General features: G+C 36.8%; 1 protein-coding gene across 1 annotated transcript in view; it reads left to right on the forward strand.

Annotated features, from left to right (window-relative positions):
* The window catches only part of L3MBTL4 (L3MBTL histone methyl-lysine binding protein 4), a 450,379-nt gene that overhangs the window by 306,556 nt on the left and 126,520 nt on the right, over window positions 1-17,303 (forward strand). The window contains exon 17 of the mRNA XM_081263742.1: window positions 13,331-13,401. Coding sequence (XP_081119868.1) covers window positions 13,331-13,401 — 71 coding nt within the window. The remainder of the gene's footprint in view (window positions 1-13,330; window positions 13,402-17,303) is intronic.

The following is a 17,303-nucleotide window of genomic DNA, read 5'->3' on the forward strand; positions in this document are numbered from 1 at the left end:
TCCTTTCCATTTCCCAATTGGAAAGAAATTTTCTCTTCCCTCCCTCCCATCCTCCCTTCTTTCCTTCCTTCCTCCCTCCCTCCTTCTTTTCTTCCTTCCTCCCTCCTTCCCTTCTTTCTTCCTAAAGAACTGAGTTTATTTATTCCAAGTCATAGGGACCAGTATTTCTACTTGCCTTCATCCTTTTTGCTGTATTCTGTTGTATTTTTTTCCACATAAAAACCCAGTCAGTCTCTCTTGTAAATATTTCTATATTCATCCTCAATGTCAAAAGTCACAGAGACTAAGCAGATCTTTGAACTGCTGTTAAAAAAAAATAAAACACTGTCATGTTGTATCAGAGGTTAGCTAAGTTGTTCTTTCCAGCAAAATCTTTTCTCCCCATCTTATTTGTCTCAGGAATTGCCCCTTTTCAGGATATAATATGTACTTTGCCATTTTTGAAGGGGCTATGCACTGAAATATATAAGGTATAATTACGATAGGTAAAAAGAAACAGTGGAAAATGTTAGCTAACAACTGAGCAGAAAACTTATATCCCTTCCCATTGTGCCCTATCCTCTCTCATGCACATACACAACTGTGTGAGTAGCTGAAGCTGAGTAGCAGGCACAGCGTACAACCTGAATCCTTAGGCTTTCAAATCACAAGACCAGTGCAATCCCTGTTCTACAGTAGTTGTCCACTTTTTTTCTAACCAATTGTCTCAATAATGTTTAAATGCATAGTATTAGCAATAGCAATCTCGGTCTAAGCCCTCTTTCTACCCCATCTCCATGACATTGTTCATACCCTTGAATTCCAGGCTGAGGAAGAAGGAGAACAAGGAAATCACCAGGGGATGTTAAATAGGCTGACCATGTGCAGATAAGATCTGTTTCAGTCTTCCTCAGTTTTTCTCCTAGGACTTTTCTGAAACTACCATTCCTCTATCCCAAATTTTTGCTCTTGAAATCACAAGATATCAAACCTAGAGAGGAAGGAGAACATTTAAGTTTCATCTCTTCTCTCCTGCATGTTGAAGAAAGGTCATTTTTACCTGGTTTCTTTCATGGGATGAGGGAGAGGTTTACCTTGGTGACAATTAGTACTACAGATTCATCCTTCCCCAAGCTCTGGACAACCTTCAGTAATCTCTTGTATAAATACTATTTGTCACCTTAGAATCTCCAGAATTCTTATAATTCAAATGCAAAGTGTAACATTCTGGGCTGGGGATATACCTCAGTTGGTAGAGAGCTTGCCTCGCATGCAAGGCCCTGGCATCCCTGTTCATCCCCAGCAACACACACACACACACACACACACACACACACACACATACACACACAAAAAAAAAGAAAAAGAAAAAAAAGAAAAAAAAACATTATTTTTAAACATTTTTTCACCATCAATTAGGCATCACCTGACCATTTAGAGAATTTTGTTTTTCCCTTACTGTGTCTCAGTTTTGTGATTATTTTCAAAAGGTCTGGCTGCTCTCACTTAATATTTGTAGGAGCCTATTGTTAACATGCTTATGGCTCCACTGCATGGTTTACTAGTGAAAAGAGTCCAAATGCATTCATATTTTTAGTAGAGGATAATGCTTTAAATTTGAGTATATTATATACTACTAGATGTTTGCAAAGATTTACCTTCAAACTAGTCAGATATTCATAGTATGATAATTTTCAGGAGTCAGATTCACAATGGGTCATAATTATTGAATATATATTTTATGCTTATACAAAAATACTTATTTTTATTTGGGTTTCTAGAATTAATAGTAGTATATTTATGTGCATTAAATGGAGGCAAACAGCACACCACTTGAGTTTCTTCCTTTGAGTCTGAACCCCATAGGCAAAAATACATGTTATGTAGTGTAACAGCTTAGAGCAAAACAGGTGTTTTTGTTCCCATACCAGTGCCATTTGTAGGTAAGGAAACAGGGACTCTTGTGTTGCTGATCTGGAACCCAAACATTGGTTTTCTGATTAAATCCAGCATATTTCCATACAAGAAACAATGCAATACAATTTCCATACAATAATAAATGCCTACTAATAATATCACACACTTCTGTTGAGCTAAACAATTTATATAGATCCTCTTGTTCATTTTATTTCACCCTTATGACAACCTGTGTGTGGTAAGGTATCTCATTATGATCTTACAGTAAAGGCACCTGAAGGTTCAGAGAGGTTAGGCGAAGTATCCACGGTCACCTAGATAGCCAGTAGAAAGGTTGGAATTTGAATGCAGATTTACTGGTCTCCAAACCCTATTTTAACTACACCAGCATAACATAAAGATGGTTTAAAGGCTTTGAAAAGATCTGGCTGGGTTTCTACTTAGACAACTTTTTAGTTCTGTATAGAATTCTCAGGGTCATCTTATAACATGTATTTCTCATTTTGTGAAAATAGAACTACCCAAGGGGAAGAATGTTACCATGTTTTCCCCAAAGTGTTTATTCTTATTTATTCCATATATAACACAAAATGTTCTATCTTGAACACATTTCATCATAATATAAAAGACTTCTATCTGCAACGAGAATAAAATTATAGTCATTATAACATTTTCATCATAAAGAAAATTACCCTGAATGTAGCTGCCCCTATATTATCCATTAGCTCTTTCCCCCAGGCCTGAGAAGCACATTTTCTCCAGGCTTTTTTCCACCCACCTAAGTGTTCTTTAATAACCCCTTTTGCCTCCTCAAAGCAGTGTTCACTATAGCGTTTGAATTCATAGCACCACTGTTGGCTAAAATATCTGTCATTCTCAGTCAGTGCTATTAGGAAAACCTAAGAAAATGCCTAGTAAAGCTCACTTGTTTCCCCCAGTGTCTGATGTATTGTAAATTTTATGCAGTTCATGAAGGCCTATATTGGTAATAGAAATGGCTGGAGGAAATTATGGTAATCAAAGGGAATGGCACGTAGTGGAATCATCCTTTAATGATTCTGATAATAAATTGTACTGCTGTGAGCTAACTAGTTTAGTTCCATTATTCAAATTATCAGCATAAATACCTTCTATGAGAGCCATTCTCAGAGTTATAACAGAGTTAGGTGGTTCTTCCACATATTAACCTTCCAAGTAAGTAAATGGGCTTTCTTTAATTCATCGGGCTTTTCTCTCACTTCTTCTCACATATATTCTATGCTTGGGGCATGTAACCTGCTCAGTGTCCCCATCCCTCAACATCCACAGTGTTGTTTCTTTCTGGCATTTAAACCTTTGTTCCATCCTGAGTACTTTGTTTACCCTGCCTGCAGCTTCTCCCTTCCACAAGGTTCATCTCTGGACAATTTCTAAGCCATTCCCACCTATCTAAGCTTCTTGAGGATAGAGATTCTATTTTACATGTCAATGTGTTTCTAACACATAATATAAAGCCTGACACTTATTAGTCACTCCATGAATTAACTAGATTTTGAACAATCACTCATGATGTGTCAGGACAGTGATTAGCCCTGGGATGGCCCTGGGATGTAGAATCAAGGGAGCCCCACCCCTGCCCTCAGCTCTCCTCTGTCCCTCCTATCTGTGCTGCATACTGGTGGCTTATTTCTGTATGTGTCTGCGTGTACCATTTCAATGCTTGCTTTGTGTGTGTACCTTCTTTCTCAAAAGGACTGTAGGCTGCCAAAGGGAGGAACCAATGTTCTTTATTTTTGTTTTTACACATCATAGATTCCAAGTATATGTCTTAAGTTATTTGATTTAGCTATAGACATTCATTTTCCTCTGAGAGTCTCACTTGCTTCACCTATAAAATGGACATGAATGAAAAGCTTATATGATTCTGAATACAGGGGTGTGTGTGTGTGTGTGTGGGGGGAGAGAGAGAGAGAGAGAGAGAGAGAGAGAGAGAGAGAGATGTTATAGTAGTAACAATCATAATAATAGTTCCAAGTCTTTTTTATTGTTTTTATAAAACTTTTAATTAATTATTTATTTAGCTGTGCTGAGGGTTCAAACAGTGCCTCACACATGCTAGATAAGCAGTCTAACATTGAACTGCATCCCCTAGACCCCCAAATTGTTGAATTTCACCCCCACCAAAGTTGTTGATTTCAAAGTATGGAAATTTGACCAGTTCTAGCTGTGTATAAGACACATCTTGGCATCAAACATAGGAATTTAGACTTTTATTTATTTAGTTAATACCTGATTCATAAGCTTTTTAAACCCCTTGATCAAAAGCATAGTGATCAAAACACCAAGCCTTCTAGGCTTTTAGGGAATTCTGGCTAAAAGGAAACCTTCTAAAGGGAAGCCTGTGGCCATTCAGAGAAGGGCTCTCCCATCCCTACCTCCAGTGGGACTCCAAGGAGCCTCTGGACAGGTGTGCCAATGTAAGAGTCTCACATTCAAAGACTCAAGAGTTTAATCCAACTTCTTCAACGTGGAAATGAGACCAAAGGCAAAGAGTCAAGTTCCTTCATGAACAGTGTTGGTGGCAACTCGGTTCTCTGAATGGTCACAGTTCTGTTTGCTGTTCTAGATCACTGCCAACCCCACATTAAGGCCATGTCAGAACACAATTGGCTTTGGCACTTGGAGAACTGAATAACTCTGAGTCTTTCTGAATTTAGGGATACTCATTCATTCATTCAACTTTTATCCATTAAATAAATAATCAGAAAGGCCCTATTCCAAACTCTTGTGATATAGCAGTGAACAAAACAGGCAAAACCCCATTCTTATCTTTTCTTAGGAAAGTTACCCAGGCTTAAAAGTGTCAGGACAAGGATTAGAACTCAGGCAGGATGGGCCTTGTCCTGTGGACTTGGCAGAGGGCACGTTGATTTACTCGCTCCATCAGCACTCACTCATTCAGTGGCCAGCTCAGAAGCCTGGAGAGAAACCCATGCAACTGAAGGACCTGGCCCTAATCGGGTTCTACCTGCTAGGGTATTGTTTCATATTTCCTAAACAAACTTAGAGTTCTTCTGAAACTTAAATTAACTGATATGTGCCTTAATAGGTTCTTTTATTTTTTCAGAGCTAATTCTTATAATTTATTGTGAATCTCCGGATTTCTGGAATCCTGCCTTGGACAGGCTCTTAGTAATTAAATTCTGAAGAACATTGTGTCCTAAAATCTCCGTGGTTCCTTGCAAAAGGAAATATTAGTGCTCTTATACCCTAGAAAAACAAAATTCTGCTATCTGGGCACCAACAGGCATTTTTTTCTCATCTACATACTTAATCAGCTTCAAAATAATTATTTCCCATTCATGGTTAGTAGTAAAGTTGGGACATTTAACATTTTTTTCTCATTACTAAAATGATGCTTGTTTATTATAGGAAAATTAGAAAATATGGATGAATAAAAAGAAAACAATTAAAAACATTAATAATATCTAGACCTTTTTCTATAAAACAGCATAACTTGGAAGCTTGTAAAAATTTAAGAAAATGCCCATGTTAATTATTCAAGTAATGGATTTTTTTTTTAATTTAATAATCTCTCATTTATTGCTTTACAACTTTGGTGATAGAAACTGAGGTGGCTGGTATCAACAGATTGTCACACACTTGCAATCCTCTTTAGTTTCTGTGTCTACCTATAGACATGTAGATATACTTTAGCTCTTTATCTCAAAGCCCTAGAAAAGGAAGAGCAAAACAACAGCAAATGTAGCAGAAGGCAAGAAATAATTAAAATCAGAGCGGAAATCAATGAAATTAAAACAAAAGAAACTATTGAAAAAAATTAACAAAACTAAAAGTTGGTTCTTCGAAAAAATAAATAAGATCGACAGACCTTTAGCCATGCTAACGAAGAGAAGAAGAGAGAGAACTCAAATTACTAACATACGGGATGAAAAAGGCAATATCACAACAGATGCTACAGAAATACAGAAGACAATTAGAAATTATTTTGAAAACCTATATTCCAATAAAATAGAAGATAGTGAAGACATCGATAAATTTCTTTTTTTTAATTGATTATTTAAAGCATTACATAGCTCATGATATATCATCTTTCATACATTTGACTCAAATTGTGTTTTGAACTCCCATTTGATAAATTTCTTAAGTCATATGATTTGCCCAGACTGAGTCAGGAGGATACACACAATTTGAACAGACCAATATCAATGGATGAAATTGAAGAAGCCATCAAAAGACTACCAACCAAGAAAGCCCAGGACCGAATGGGTATACAGCGGAGTTTTACAAAACCTTTAAAGAAGAATTAATACCAATACTTTTAAAGTTATTTCAGGAAAGAGAAAAAGAGGGAGCTCTTCCAAATTCATTCTATGAGGCCAACATCACCCTGATTCCGAAACCAGACAAAGACACCTCAAAGAAAGAAAACTACAGACCAATATCTCTAATGAACCTAGATGCAAAAATCCTCAATAAAATTCTGGCGAATCGAATACAAAAACACATCAAAAAAATAGTGCACCATGATCAAGTAGGATTCATCCCTGGTATGCAAGGCTGGTTCAATATACGGAAATCAATAAATGTTATTCACCACATCAATAGACTTAAAGATAAGAACCATATGATCATCTCGATAGATGCAGAGAAAGCATTCGACAAAGTACAGCATCCCTTTATGTTCAAAACATTAGAAAAACTAGGGATAACAGGAACTTACTTTGACATTGTAAAAGCTATCTATGCTAAGCCTCAGGCTAGCATCATTCTGAATGGACAAAAGTTAAAGGCATTCCCTCTAAAATCCGGAACAAGACAGGGATGCCCTCTATCACCACTTCTATTCAATATAGTTCTCGAAACACTGGCCAGAGCAATTAGACAGATGAAAGAAATTAAAGGCATAAAAATTGGAAAAGAAGAACTTAAATTATCACTATTTGCAGATGACATGATTCTATACCTAGAAGACCGAAAAGGGTCTACAAAGAAACTACTAGAACTAATAAATGAATTCAGCAAAGTGGCAGGATATAAAATCAACACGCATAAATCAAAGGCATTTTTGTATATCAGTGACAAAACTTCTGAAACGGAAATGAGGAAAAACACTCCATTCACAATATCCTCAAAAAAAATAAAATACTTGGGAATCAACCTAACAAAAGAGGTGAAAGATTTATACAATGAAAACTACAGAACCCTAAAGAGAGAAGTAGAAGAAGATCTTAGAAGATGGAAAGATATACCCTGTTCATGGTTAGGCAGAACTAACATTATCAAAATGGCAATATTACCAAAAGTTCTCTATAGGTTTAATGCAATGCCAATCAAAATCCCAACGGCATTTCTTGTAGAAATAGATAAAGCAATCATGAAATTCATATGGAAAAATAAAAGACCCAGAATAGCAAAAGCAATTCTAAGCAGGAAGTGTGAATCAGGCGGTATAGCGATACCAGATTTCAAACTATATTACAGAGCAATAGTGACAAAAAAAAGCATGGTACTGGTACCAAAACAGGCGGGTGGACCAATGGTATAGAATAGAGGACACAGAGACTAATCCACAAAGTTACAACTATCTTATATTTGATAAAGGGGCTAAAAGCATGCAATGGAGGAAGGATAGCATCTTCAACAAATGGTGTTGGGAAAACTGGAAATCCATATGCAACAAAATGAAACTGAATCCCTTTCTCTCGCCATGCACAAAAGTTAACTCAAAATGGATCAAGGAGCTTAATATCAAATCAGAGACTCTGCGTCTGGCTCCGATCTACATATTGTGGGGTTGGGCTCCAAATTCCTTAATAGGACACCCATAGCACAAGAGTTAATAACAAGAATCAACAAATGGGACTTAATTAAACTTAAAAGTTTTTTCTCAGCAAGAGAAACAATAAGAGAGGTAAATAGGGAGCCTACATCCTGGGAACAAATTTTTACTCCTCACACTTCAGATAGAGCCCTAATATCCAGAGTATACAAAGAACTCAAAAAATTAGACAGTAAGATAACAAATAACCCAATCAACAAATGGGCCAAGGACCTGAACAGACACTTCTCAGAGGAGGACATACAATCAATCAACAAGTACATGAAAAAATGCTCACCATCTCTAGCAATCAGAGAAATGCAAATCAAAACCACCCTAAGATACCATCTCACTCCAGTAAGATTGGCAGCCACTATGAAGTCAAACAACAACAAGTGCTGGCGAGGATGTGGAGAAAAGGGTACACTTGTACATTGCTGGTGGGACTGCAAATTGGTGCGGCCAATTTGGAAAGCAGTTTGGAGATTCCTGGGAAAGCTGGGAATGGAACCACCATTTGACCCTGCTATTGCCCTTCTCGGACTATTTCCTGAAGACCTTAAAAGAGCATGCTACAGGGATACTGCCACATCGATGTTCATAGCAGCACAATTCACAATAGCTAGACTGTGGAACCAACCCAGATGCCCTTCAATAGATGAATGGATAAAAAAAAATGTGGCATCTATACACAATGGAGTACTATGCAGCAATAAAAAATGACAAAATCATAGAATTTGCAGGGAAATGGATGGCACTAGAGCAGATTATGCTTAGTGAAGCTAGCCAATCCCTAAAAAACAAATACCAAATGTCTTCTTTGATATAATGAGAGCAACTATGAACAGAGCAGGGAGGAAGAGTAGGAAGAAAAGATTAACATTAAACAGAGACATGAGATGGGAGGGAAAGGGAGAGAAAAGGGAAATTGCATGGAAATGAAGGGAGACCCTCATTGCTATACAAAATTACATATAAGAGGTTGTGAGGGGAATGGGAAAATAAACAAGGAGAGAAATGAATTACAGTAGATGGGGTAGAGAGAGAAGATGGGAGGGGAGGGGAAAGGGGATAGTAGGGGATAGGAAAGGTAGCAGAATACAACAATTACTAATAGGGCATTATGTAAAATTGTGGATGTGTAACTGACGTGATTCTGCAATCTGCATTTGGGGTAAAATTGGGGGTTCATAACCCACTTCAATCTAATGTATGAAATATGATATGTCAAGAGCTTTGTAATGTTGTGAACAACCAATAAAAAAAAACATGCTGCACACCTTAAATATACACAATAAAGAACAGTTCGTGCAGTGATGGGGTTCAGGACACACTACCCAAAAAAAAAAATTATGCCATTTTTTGTTAATCTGTAACATGTTTTGGGGGTTTAACAATATATCATGGATCCATTGTCATATTAATAGACATGGAGCCAGTGCCTTATTCTTAACAATGTATGATGTTCTACAGTATTCCACCTTGTTTCATTTAACCCATTCCCCTATTGAAAAATGGTTTCCAATATTTTTCCTTATAATAATGCCAAGTAAACCTATATATATATATATATATATATATATATATATATATATATATATATATATATCAATCATTGTTTATGTATGTTTTCTACTGCCATATTTTTTCAAGGTTTAATTACTTCTTAGGTAAAAACTAAGCATATTTTATTAGTTCTTTAGATTAATAGACTAAGCTCGTTGGCCCATTTTGCCGTACTGTAGATTAAAACCTTTGTATATCCAAACATACAGGCACACAGGGAAGCAGAGAACTGTTGCAGTTCTCATCAGTGGTCCTCAGCTCCACTCCCCACCTCATCCCATCCCATGCCCCATCACTTCTCCTCACCTAACACTTCACAGGACCATACTCTGCACTGGGGGCCCCTCTGCATTTTCTGCAGTGAACCTTGTTTTGAAGCCTCTTTCAAAAAGCCCCTGAGAGCTTTTCTAATCTCTCCCACTTTACATGCAGAAGACCCCCCTCTTGCTCTCTGATCCCACCTTCTTCATCTCCCTTTGACAGCCCCTTTCTTGTTCTGCCTCCTATGAAAGTTGATGGTGTACACATCTGAATGCCCTGATAGATGAGGAGTCTTTCAGTGGTAGAATTCATCTCAGCTGAATGCAACTTGTCAGCATGGAAATCTCAAAGACTGTTGATTAGACTTGGAGAAGTCACCTAAAAATTAAACAGTCAGAGCCTAGTTTTTGCCTTTGAAGTCTGATTATAAGCTATAACTAAACAGTTATTAGAGCAATATTTAGAAAAGATAAAACATACATGTTGTATGTGTATTTTGACCTTAAGGAGTTTTTCTTCTATTTCCAGGACAGGGGTTAGTAAACTTTTCCTGTAAAGAGCCACATAGTAAATATTTTAGGTTTGGTCAGCCATAAAATCGCTGTTACAACTTCTGAGCTCAGCCATTATTGTGAAAGTGACCCTAGACACAAAGTGAACTAATGAACCAGTAGCAGCATTCTAATACAAATCTATTTACCAAAGTGCAATAGGCATTGACTTTTGGCCTATCACTGTGGCCAACTCATGTTCCAGGAGTTTTCTAGGTCCAGATAGACTAACATGAGTTAGATTCAAATTCTAGTTCTTCTACTCACTTTGTGACTTTGGACAAGTTCTTTAATCTCTCTGTCTTTTTCAATGCAAAGCAAGATTGATCTTATTTTCATGGTAGGCATCTAGTTTATGGGCTTGGAACTTAATGAGCACTGAGTGGTAGCTACCAATACTGCCTTCACTGGAAGTAGCAAATCTATGATAGTTTGCCAATCAGTGGATGGCAGACACTACTGGGCAACAACAGCAAGTTTCATGGCAGTCGTTTACAATACTTTCAAGACTGAATCTGGTATAGACAGACAGACAGACACACACACACACACACACACACACACAGATTGAGAGAGGGGGGGGAGAGGGAGGAGTGTCTGATTCTTGCTGCAATAACATAAATCCTACTAATGAAAGATTTTGAAGATTATTTAGGGTGCCTGGAGCTATGATTATATGAAAGGTGGTACAGGTCAGGCTTTAGGAAAAATTAGCAGTCAAGTAATTGTACCTGGAGATTTACATGAAGAAATTCCTTTTTAGCTCAAACCAAAAAAAAAAAAAAAATATTCATCTTTGGCGCTTTTCTGGCCTTTGTCATTTCCAAGCATTTCTGTTGTAGACCTTGCAAGATGCAAACACTCCAGTGGCCTTTCCACTGCCTATGAGATCCAGTTCAAACACCAGCTTTGCAGGCAAGGTCCTCTGCAGCACATTTCTCCCCCTTATTTTGTCAATGCACCTTTCCTTGCACAGTGCAGGGGCTTCTACCAGACAAATTGATTTGCTTATTTGGGTTCCTAAAACTCTTCTCCCCTCCTGTTTTCCTTCCAGCCCAGTTTCTCCCTTTCTCCCCAGTTCTTCCTAATTCCCCTTCCCCCATTCTCTGCAGAGAGCCTATAGCTATGTTCTCCCGTTGGCCTCTAAGAACATTCCTGACTGTCCTTTTTTTTTTTCTTTTTGTTCTGCCTGTGACGATTCCTCCATATCTACTGTAAATAAGCAGCAAGTCCTGCAATATTGGAAGATCATGTGTGGAACAGAATCAAGTCTGGGTTTTTTAGTTCAAAAACTTGACTTTGTATTCTGGCTCCACCATCAATGCACTGTGTGGCTGATGTGGAGAAAGTTCTTTAATATTTCTGAGCCTTAGTGTTTGTATTTATAAAACAGGAGTACTATCCCCACCTTTTAGAGTTTTGTGAGAATTAACTGAGGTTAAGCTAAATAGAGAGGCTGGGAGTCCCTGGAAAGTACCTGTCTCATGGGAGTTTTGCCCACAGGATTGGCTTGGTGTTATCTCCCTAGCAATGTAATAATTTGAAAGCAAGGCTATACCAAAGTGTAACCTGTGATTAACTGCAGTGCCTAGCATGGTTAACAGAACTCAATAATCTTATTTGATTTATTTTAAAATTATTTAAAAATCCTCATCAGTGTTATGTAAGGAAGCTCCAGTTTTTAATTTTATATGCTAGAATTAAGATCTTTATTAACCGATTGCAGAGGGATGCTTTAAGATGGATTGAAAATCAATCCAAAGTGTCATAAAATTTGTAGGACTGAGGGGAAAATACCCAAAGATTTGCCAAAAAGAAGTAAGCAGAACTAAAATTGTTCTTATTTTTTTCATATTCTTTGCAAAATGGCTGTGCTATGCTTTTCAGAAAGAATGTAAACAAAACCTGATGATATATATGGATTATGAGAGAATAAAAAGTATACACATTGAAAATAAAAATATTCCACACATTTTATGCATATCCATGATGCATAAATGTTTTTATACTATTTTTTAATATCTACTTCAGTAATTGCTCAGAAAACCTAATGAAGCAAGTACTGTCTCTCTTTTGCAGATTAGAATCTAAGACTCTTGAGTATTTAAATATCCACTTGGGATCATAAATTTAGGAGCCAGGTCCTGGGTATGAACCTAGGTCTTCCCATTCCTGGCATGCTGTCCTTCCTTTGTATTACAGGTGATTAGCCACCTAAGGAACTTGGCTCCACAGCAGCCTTGCAGAATCTATATGGCCCAAAGATGCAACTTCAAACAAAATCCTTTTTCAGTTTTTGTCAACTTGATAAAAGTCTTAAGAATTAAGATATAACTGATAAATATCATTATGCCATGAGATGCATGATTATATGACATATAGATAAAATTACCTTCATTGCGTATAAGTTATTTAAGTTTCTACATAGGCTTTTGGCAACTGAATCAATTTCTTCATCTGAAACAGAAACTGAAATGTTCTTTCATGAGCATTTCAAAGCCTTGTTAGGATAAAATTAGAGAGTAAGTATAATAAGAAAATATATGTGCAAAGGAAAGTATTGTGATCTTATTAAAGTTATAAATATATACAGAAAAATTAATTGCATCAAGTTCTCTTTACCTAAAATTAATTAGTAGGTAATTAGCAACCCTGGAAAAGTTTCATTTTAAAAACTTCCATATTCATTATGAAGTATGAGCTTCAAGTTCTAATAAAGTTCCATGATGAAAGAGTTACAAAATCAGCCCTTACTGCATAGTGCAACATTTTAAAAGTTAATTAATTCTCTGACATTCAGCAATGTAACTAAATTACTTTATATAGTTGTTTGAGCACAATGTCTATAATCTTCTGATTAAAATAGTGTCAAAATCATCAGTAGCAATTATTATTTACCCATCTACAGCCCTGTCACCCACTGTCTCATCTTCCTCAGAATCTGAAGAGATTACTTTCCAGAGAGTTTTAGAAACTTTTTGTTATAATAGAATGTGGGGGCAAAGGAGACTTTTAAGTTTCAGGTTTCATAGGCAGACTTCCTGAACAAAAGTATATATTTTTCAAAATCTTAAACTGAAAGAAAAATATCTGGCAGGGCTCCATGCAGCATAATACCTGCTAAGTCACTAACGTTTACCCAGTGGTTTTTATTTAAATTTGTGCTGCTGCTATCATGATTTATTCCTACTTCACAGGATAATGAATCTAGATTTTATTTCTGTTCTTTGCCCAGACATGTACAGCAGGCAAAGTGTTTGAAAATCAAAGGAAAAGAAGATATTGACTTGGATAATCTCTTCAGAGGTAAAAACAAAAACACGAGCAAAAACACAGAATATACTTTTTGTTGTTTGGAATGTCTTATCTGTTTGATTGTTTGGCTTTATCATTCCAATAGAGAGTGGTGGAAAAACTTGACCAGAAGTCACGAGACCTGTCCTAGTCCCTACCCTGCACGTACAAATTTCCATCACTTCACACCCCTAAACCTCAATTTTCTCATTTTTAAAAGTAAAAAGACTTGCCAGGTGCACTGGCACACACCTGTAATCCCAGCGGCTTGGGAAGCTGAGAAAGGAGGATTGAGAGTACAAAGCCAGCCTCAACAAAAGTGAGGCATGAAGCAACTCAGTGAGATCCTGTCTCTAAACAAAATACAAAAGAGGACTGGGGATGTGTCTCAGTGGTCGAGTGCACCTGAGTTCAATTCCCAGTACCCTCCAAAAATTAAAAAGGCTGGACTGTCTATCTTTATGATCCCCACTCAGGTTGGGACAGATCTAAATCTGCTGAAGTCATGGAGGTAAGTCAGGAGTGTCCCACTGCATTTGATAAGTTGAATGACTAAAGGTGTCTCATTAGGCAAGAAAGTTATTTGAAAAAGTTTAGTCATCAGAGCTGAGAAATTTGTTAGTGTGTAGGAAAAAGAATTTCATGTTTTAATTCCATTTGGGGTTTGTTTGTTTGTTTTTTCAGTGAAGGCTCAGTGTAGCCCAAATTCTGAGGCTAGGTCCCATGGTAACAAGCTAAAGAATGAGTTTTCCCTTGGTTGTCTTATTTTAGTGTTAATGTTTAGATCTGGTCAGATGAAAATATTTATCATTTGTAGTTAGCATCCTGTGTCTCTGGCCACAGTAGTTCTATAAATTTTTCTCTCCCAGAACACAGTAATATTTGTTTATCTTCTAGAAGAAAGGAAAATTTGTGAGTTTTCTGCTGATTTTAGCAGAACACACCAAATTAGCACAATTGGGTAGCCCTGCAGTTCATCTCCAGTACAATTACTTGTTCAACTTTTCTGAAGAAGAGCATAGATGGCCATCATTGAACAAAAGGATCATGAGGTCTACCAGCAGTGCTAACCTGCCCATTTCAGTTGGAGAAAAGATGAATTTGGGGGTTGGAAGACTTCCTGATTTTATCTCAGCAACAAAGAGGGAGGTCCGTCTTTTCCTCAGAACAATGGAGGTCAAAAATTATGTGGCTTTCACTGTGCAGCTTTATATTTCTCCTCATCAGAAGAGTTTCTAAATCATATAACCAGAGCTGAAGCTTGCTTTAAATAAATAACTGGTATTTTAGAAACTCCTCCATACAAATGTTCTCATCCATTTTACCAAGCCTTCATTCTCTAAGCAACATGTTTTGGAATCACATAAGGAGCCTTAAAAAAAAAAGTGTCGGTGTTTTAATTCATATTTTGACACTTTTGAAAATTTCTCCACAGAGTAATTATGTATATGTTCTTGTTAAAACAGATACACAGTTTTGTAGTTCACATAGTAGAAGTAGTAATGAGGATCATCCTGACTAGAATAGAAAATATCACTAGCAAAATGCATTTGCATAATGTGAACGATGAAATCTCTTACAGCTTGTTCAGTATGCACTTGTTCTTTTCTGCATCACTTGTAAAAAGTTTATGCCCATATGCTTTTATTTATTCATGCATTCACTGTGTGCTTTAATTTAAACATTACAGTTTCTTCATAGTGGAGGTCATTGGTAACAGATATGGCAGTGATATCAGAAGACATGCAGAGAAACACCTGCCTCAGGTGCCTGTGGACCCCTAATTCTCTGCATGGGGAAATGCCGTGGGGGTCTCTTTGATTGCGTGGAAATATCCAGGTGGTACTCACAGATCCAGCTTTCTCAGTCTAGCCTGTCACCCAGAGCTGTTCTTCCTATATCAGACTAATCCCCATTATTATAGTCAAGATCATTTGCTCTGGTTCTAACCTGGATAAGACAAAATAACAAGAATCAATGTTACTAATGTGATATTAAATGATCATTTAACATTATCCTTTTATTTTTAAGACTGTTAATCTAAAGTCCTTATTGCTCCCCCCCCCCACATAAATTTGAATGATCAGCCTCTTATTAGGAGTCTTTTTTTAATGAAAAATGAACTAAAATTTGTTCTCTATTTCTCCCATAATAGGAAATTTTATACACTGCATTTGTAGAGATTGGGTACACATGTACACATATATATGGATTCTGATTTTCATCTTAGACATGCTTTCAGATTTTACTTGTAACCATCTTTAATTCTGAAATCATTTTATATACAATAGATACATTTGGCATGTATAATGAAAATATTTAAAGATACCTTTTTAAATTTTCAAATATAATTCTGAGAGATGGAACATTCTATCTTTTTTCCTTAATAATGTGTCAAAAATATAAAGTTACTTTCTAATGATACAAGTTTGTTGAGGAAAGCATGGTTTTCTTAAAAGGATGTTTGGTGGTGAAATTGACAGGTTTTCAGTTGGAGTTTAAATAAATAACTGGTATTTTAGATATTCAGTTGGAGTTTGTCTCACTAATCTTCAGTTTACAGGAAAGCTTCATGAATGTGCCACCCAAGACAGGACTAGTGGCACTTTTCCTCTGTGCATTTTGTTAAGTAATGCATGAGCAACACCACTGGTCCCTTCTGCAGGATGGAGTTGGGCATCTGGGCAGTGCCCTCTCCGGTGTTTACCCTTGCTAACTGAGTGTTCTACAGAGAATGGGACAAAACTGCTCCTGTAGTACAGCTTGAGTGAGGCTAATTGGAAAATTGGAATTCATTTGCACTGATGCTAAGGGACCTGCTCATCTGCACACTGTCTTTTTACCCTGCAGAATGCTTGAGAGCTAGAGCAGCTAAGACCAGGCTCCTTAGACACGAGATCACACTATCTGGGCCCCCTAATGCACCACACAAGGGGACCCCTTTGTAATTGTGTAAATTTCAACTAGACAGTTGTTTCTTTTTTAACATATTTATTTTTTGGACTCTAATATGTAACTAATACTCATTTTTAATTCAAAAATTTCTTAAGTCTAAAAAATGCAAAAAGGTAAATATTATTAATGAATCCTTCATAGATTCATATTTTTAAATTTATTTTTATTCTAATTTGTCATATATGACTGTAATTCACATTTTTATTTTTTTTCAACTGGTAAAGAATTATATTTGGTGATCTTCAGTTAGATTTGTTTCCCCACTTATTGATACCTGGCCTATGTTACTTTCCTAAGTCAGCTCAGATATGTCTGCCAGATTCTTTCTTTTTTAAGTAAAATGTTTTAGTTGAGTACACAAGAGATCATATCCCCTTAATCACCAATTGGGTCGGGAAGCAGAACCTGACCCTGTGCTGACAACATGCAGTCCCCTGACCTCCTCCTGACAAGGTAACCACTGATCTGACTTCACTCACTACCGCTGACTTTTGCCCCATTTTGAACATTTTATACATGGAATAATAGCCTGTGTACTCTGATATGTCTGACTTCTTTTGCTGATGTATTTGTCAGATCCTTTCAAATCATGTTTTGTTTAGTCTCATTGCTATATACTATTAAGTTTTGTGAAAACATAATTTATCCATTTCAATGTTAACTATCTTCAGTTTTGCATTCTTGCCAATGGTGCCACCAGGAATATTCTGTGTGATTTTGTAGGTATGTGTATGCATTTTTGTGGAGTAAACATCAGTGAGGGGGCTATATGGGTAATTAGGTTTGCTTAAGTTCAACTTCACAAGCTAGTATCAAATGTTTTTACAAAATGGTTTATTACTACTCCCACCAGCACAGGACAGAAATTGTGCTCTGCATCCTTGCCAGAACAGATTATTTGTCAATCTCTAATTTTAGCCATTTTTTTGACATTTCCCTAAGACCCAGTGAGCCTTGTA

The sequence above is a fragment of the Spermophilus citellus genome, assembly GCF_964194105.1.
Source record: "Spermophilus citellus genome assembly, chromosome: 12".
In the NCBI taxonomy this organism is placed as follows: domain Eukaryota; kingdom Metazoa; phylum Chordata; class Mammalia; order Rodentia; family Sciuridae; genus Spermophilus; species Spermophilus citellus.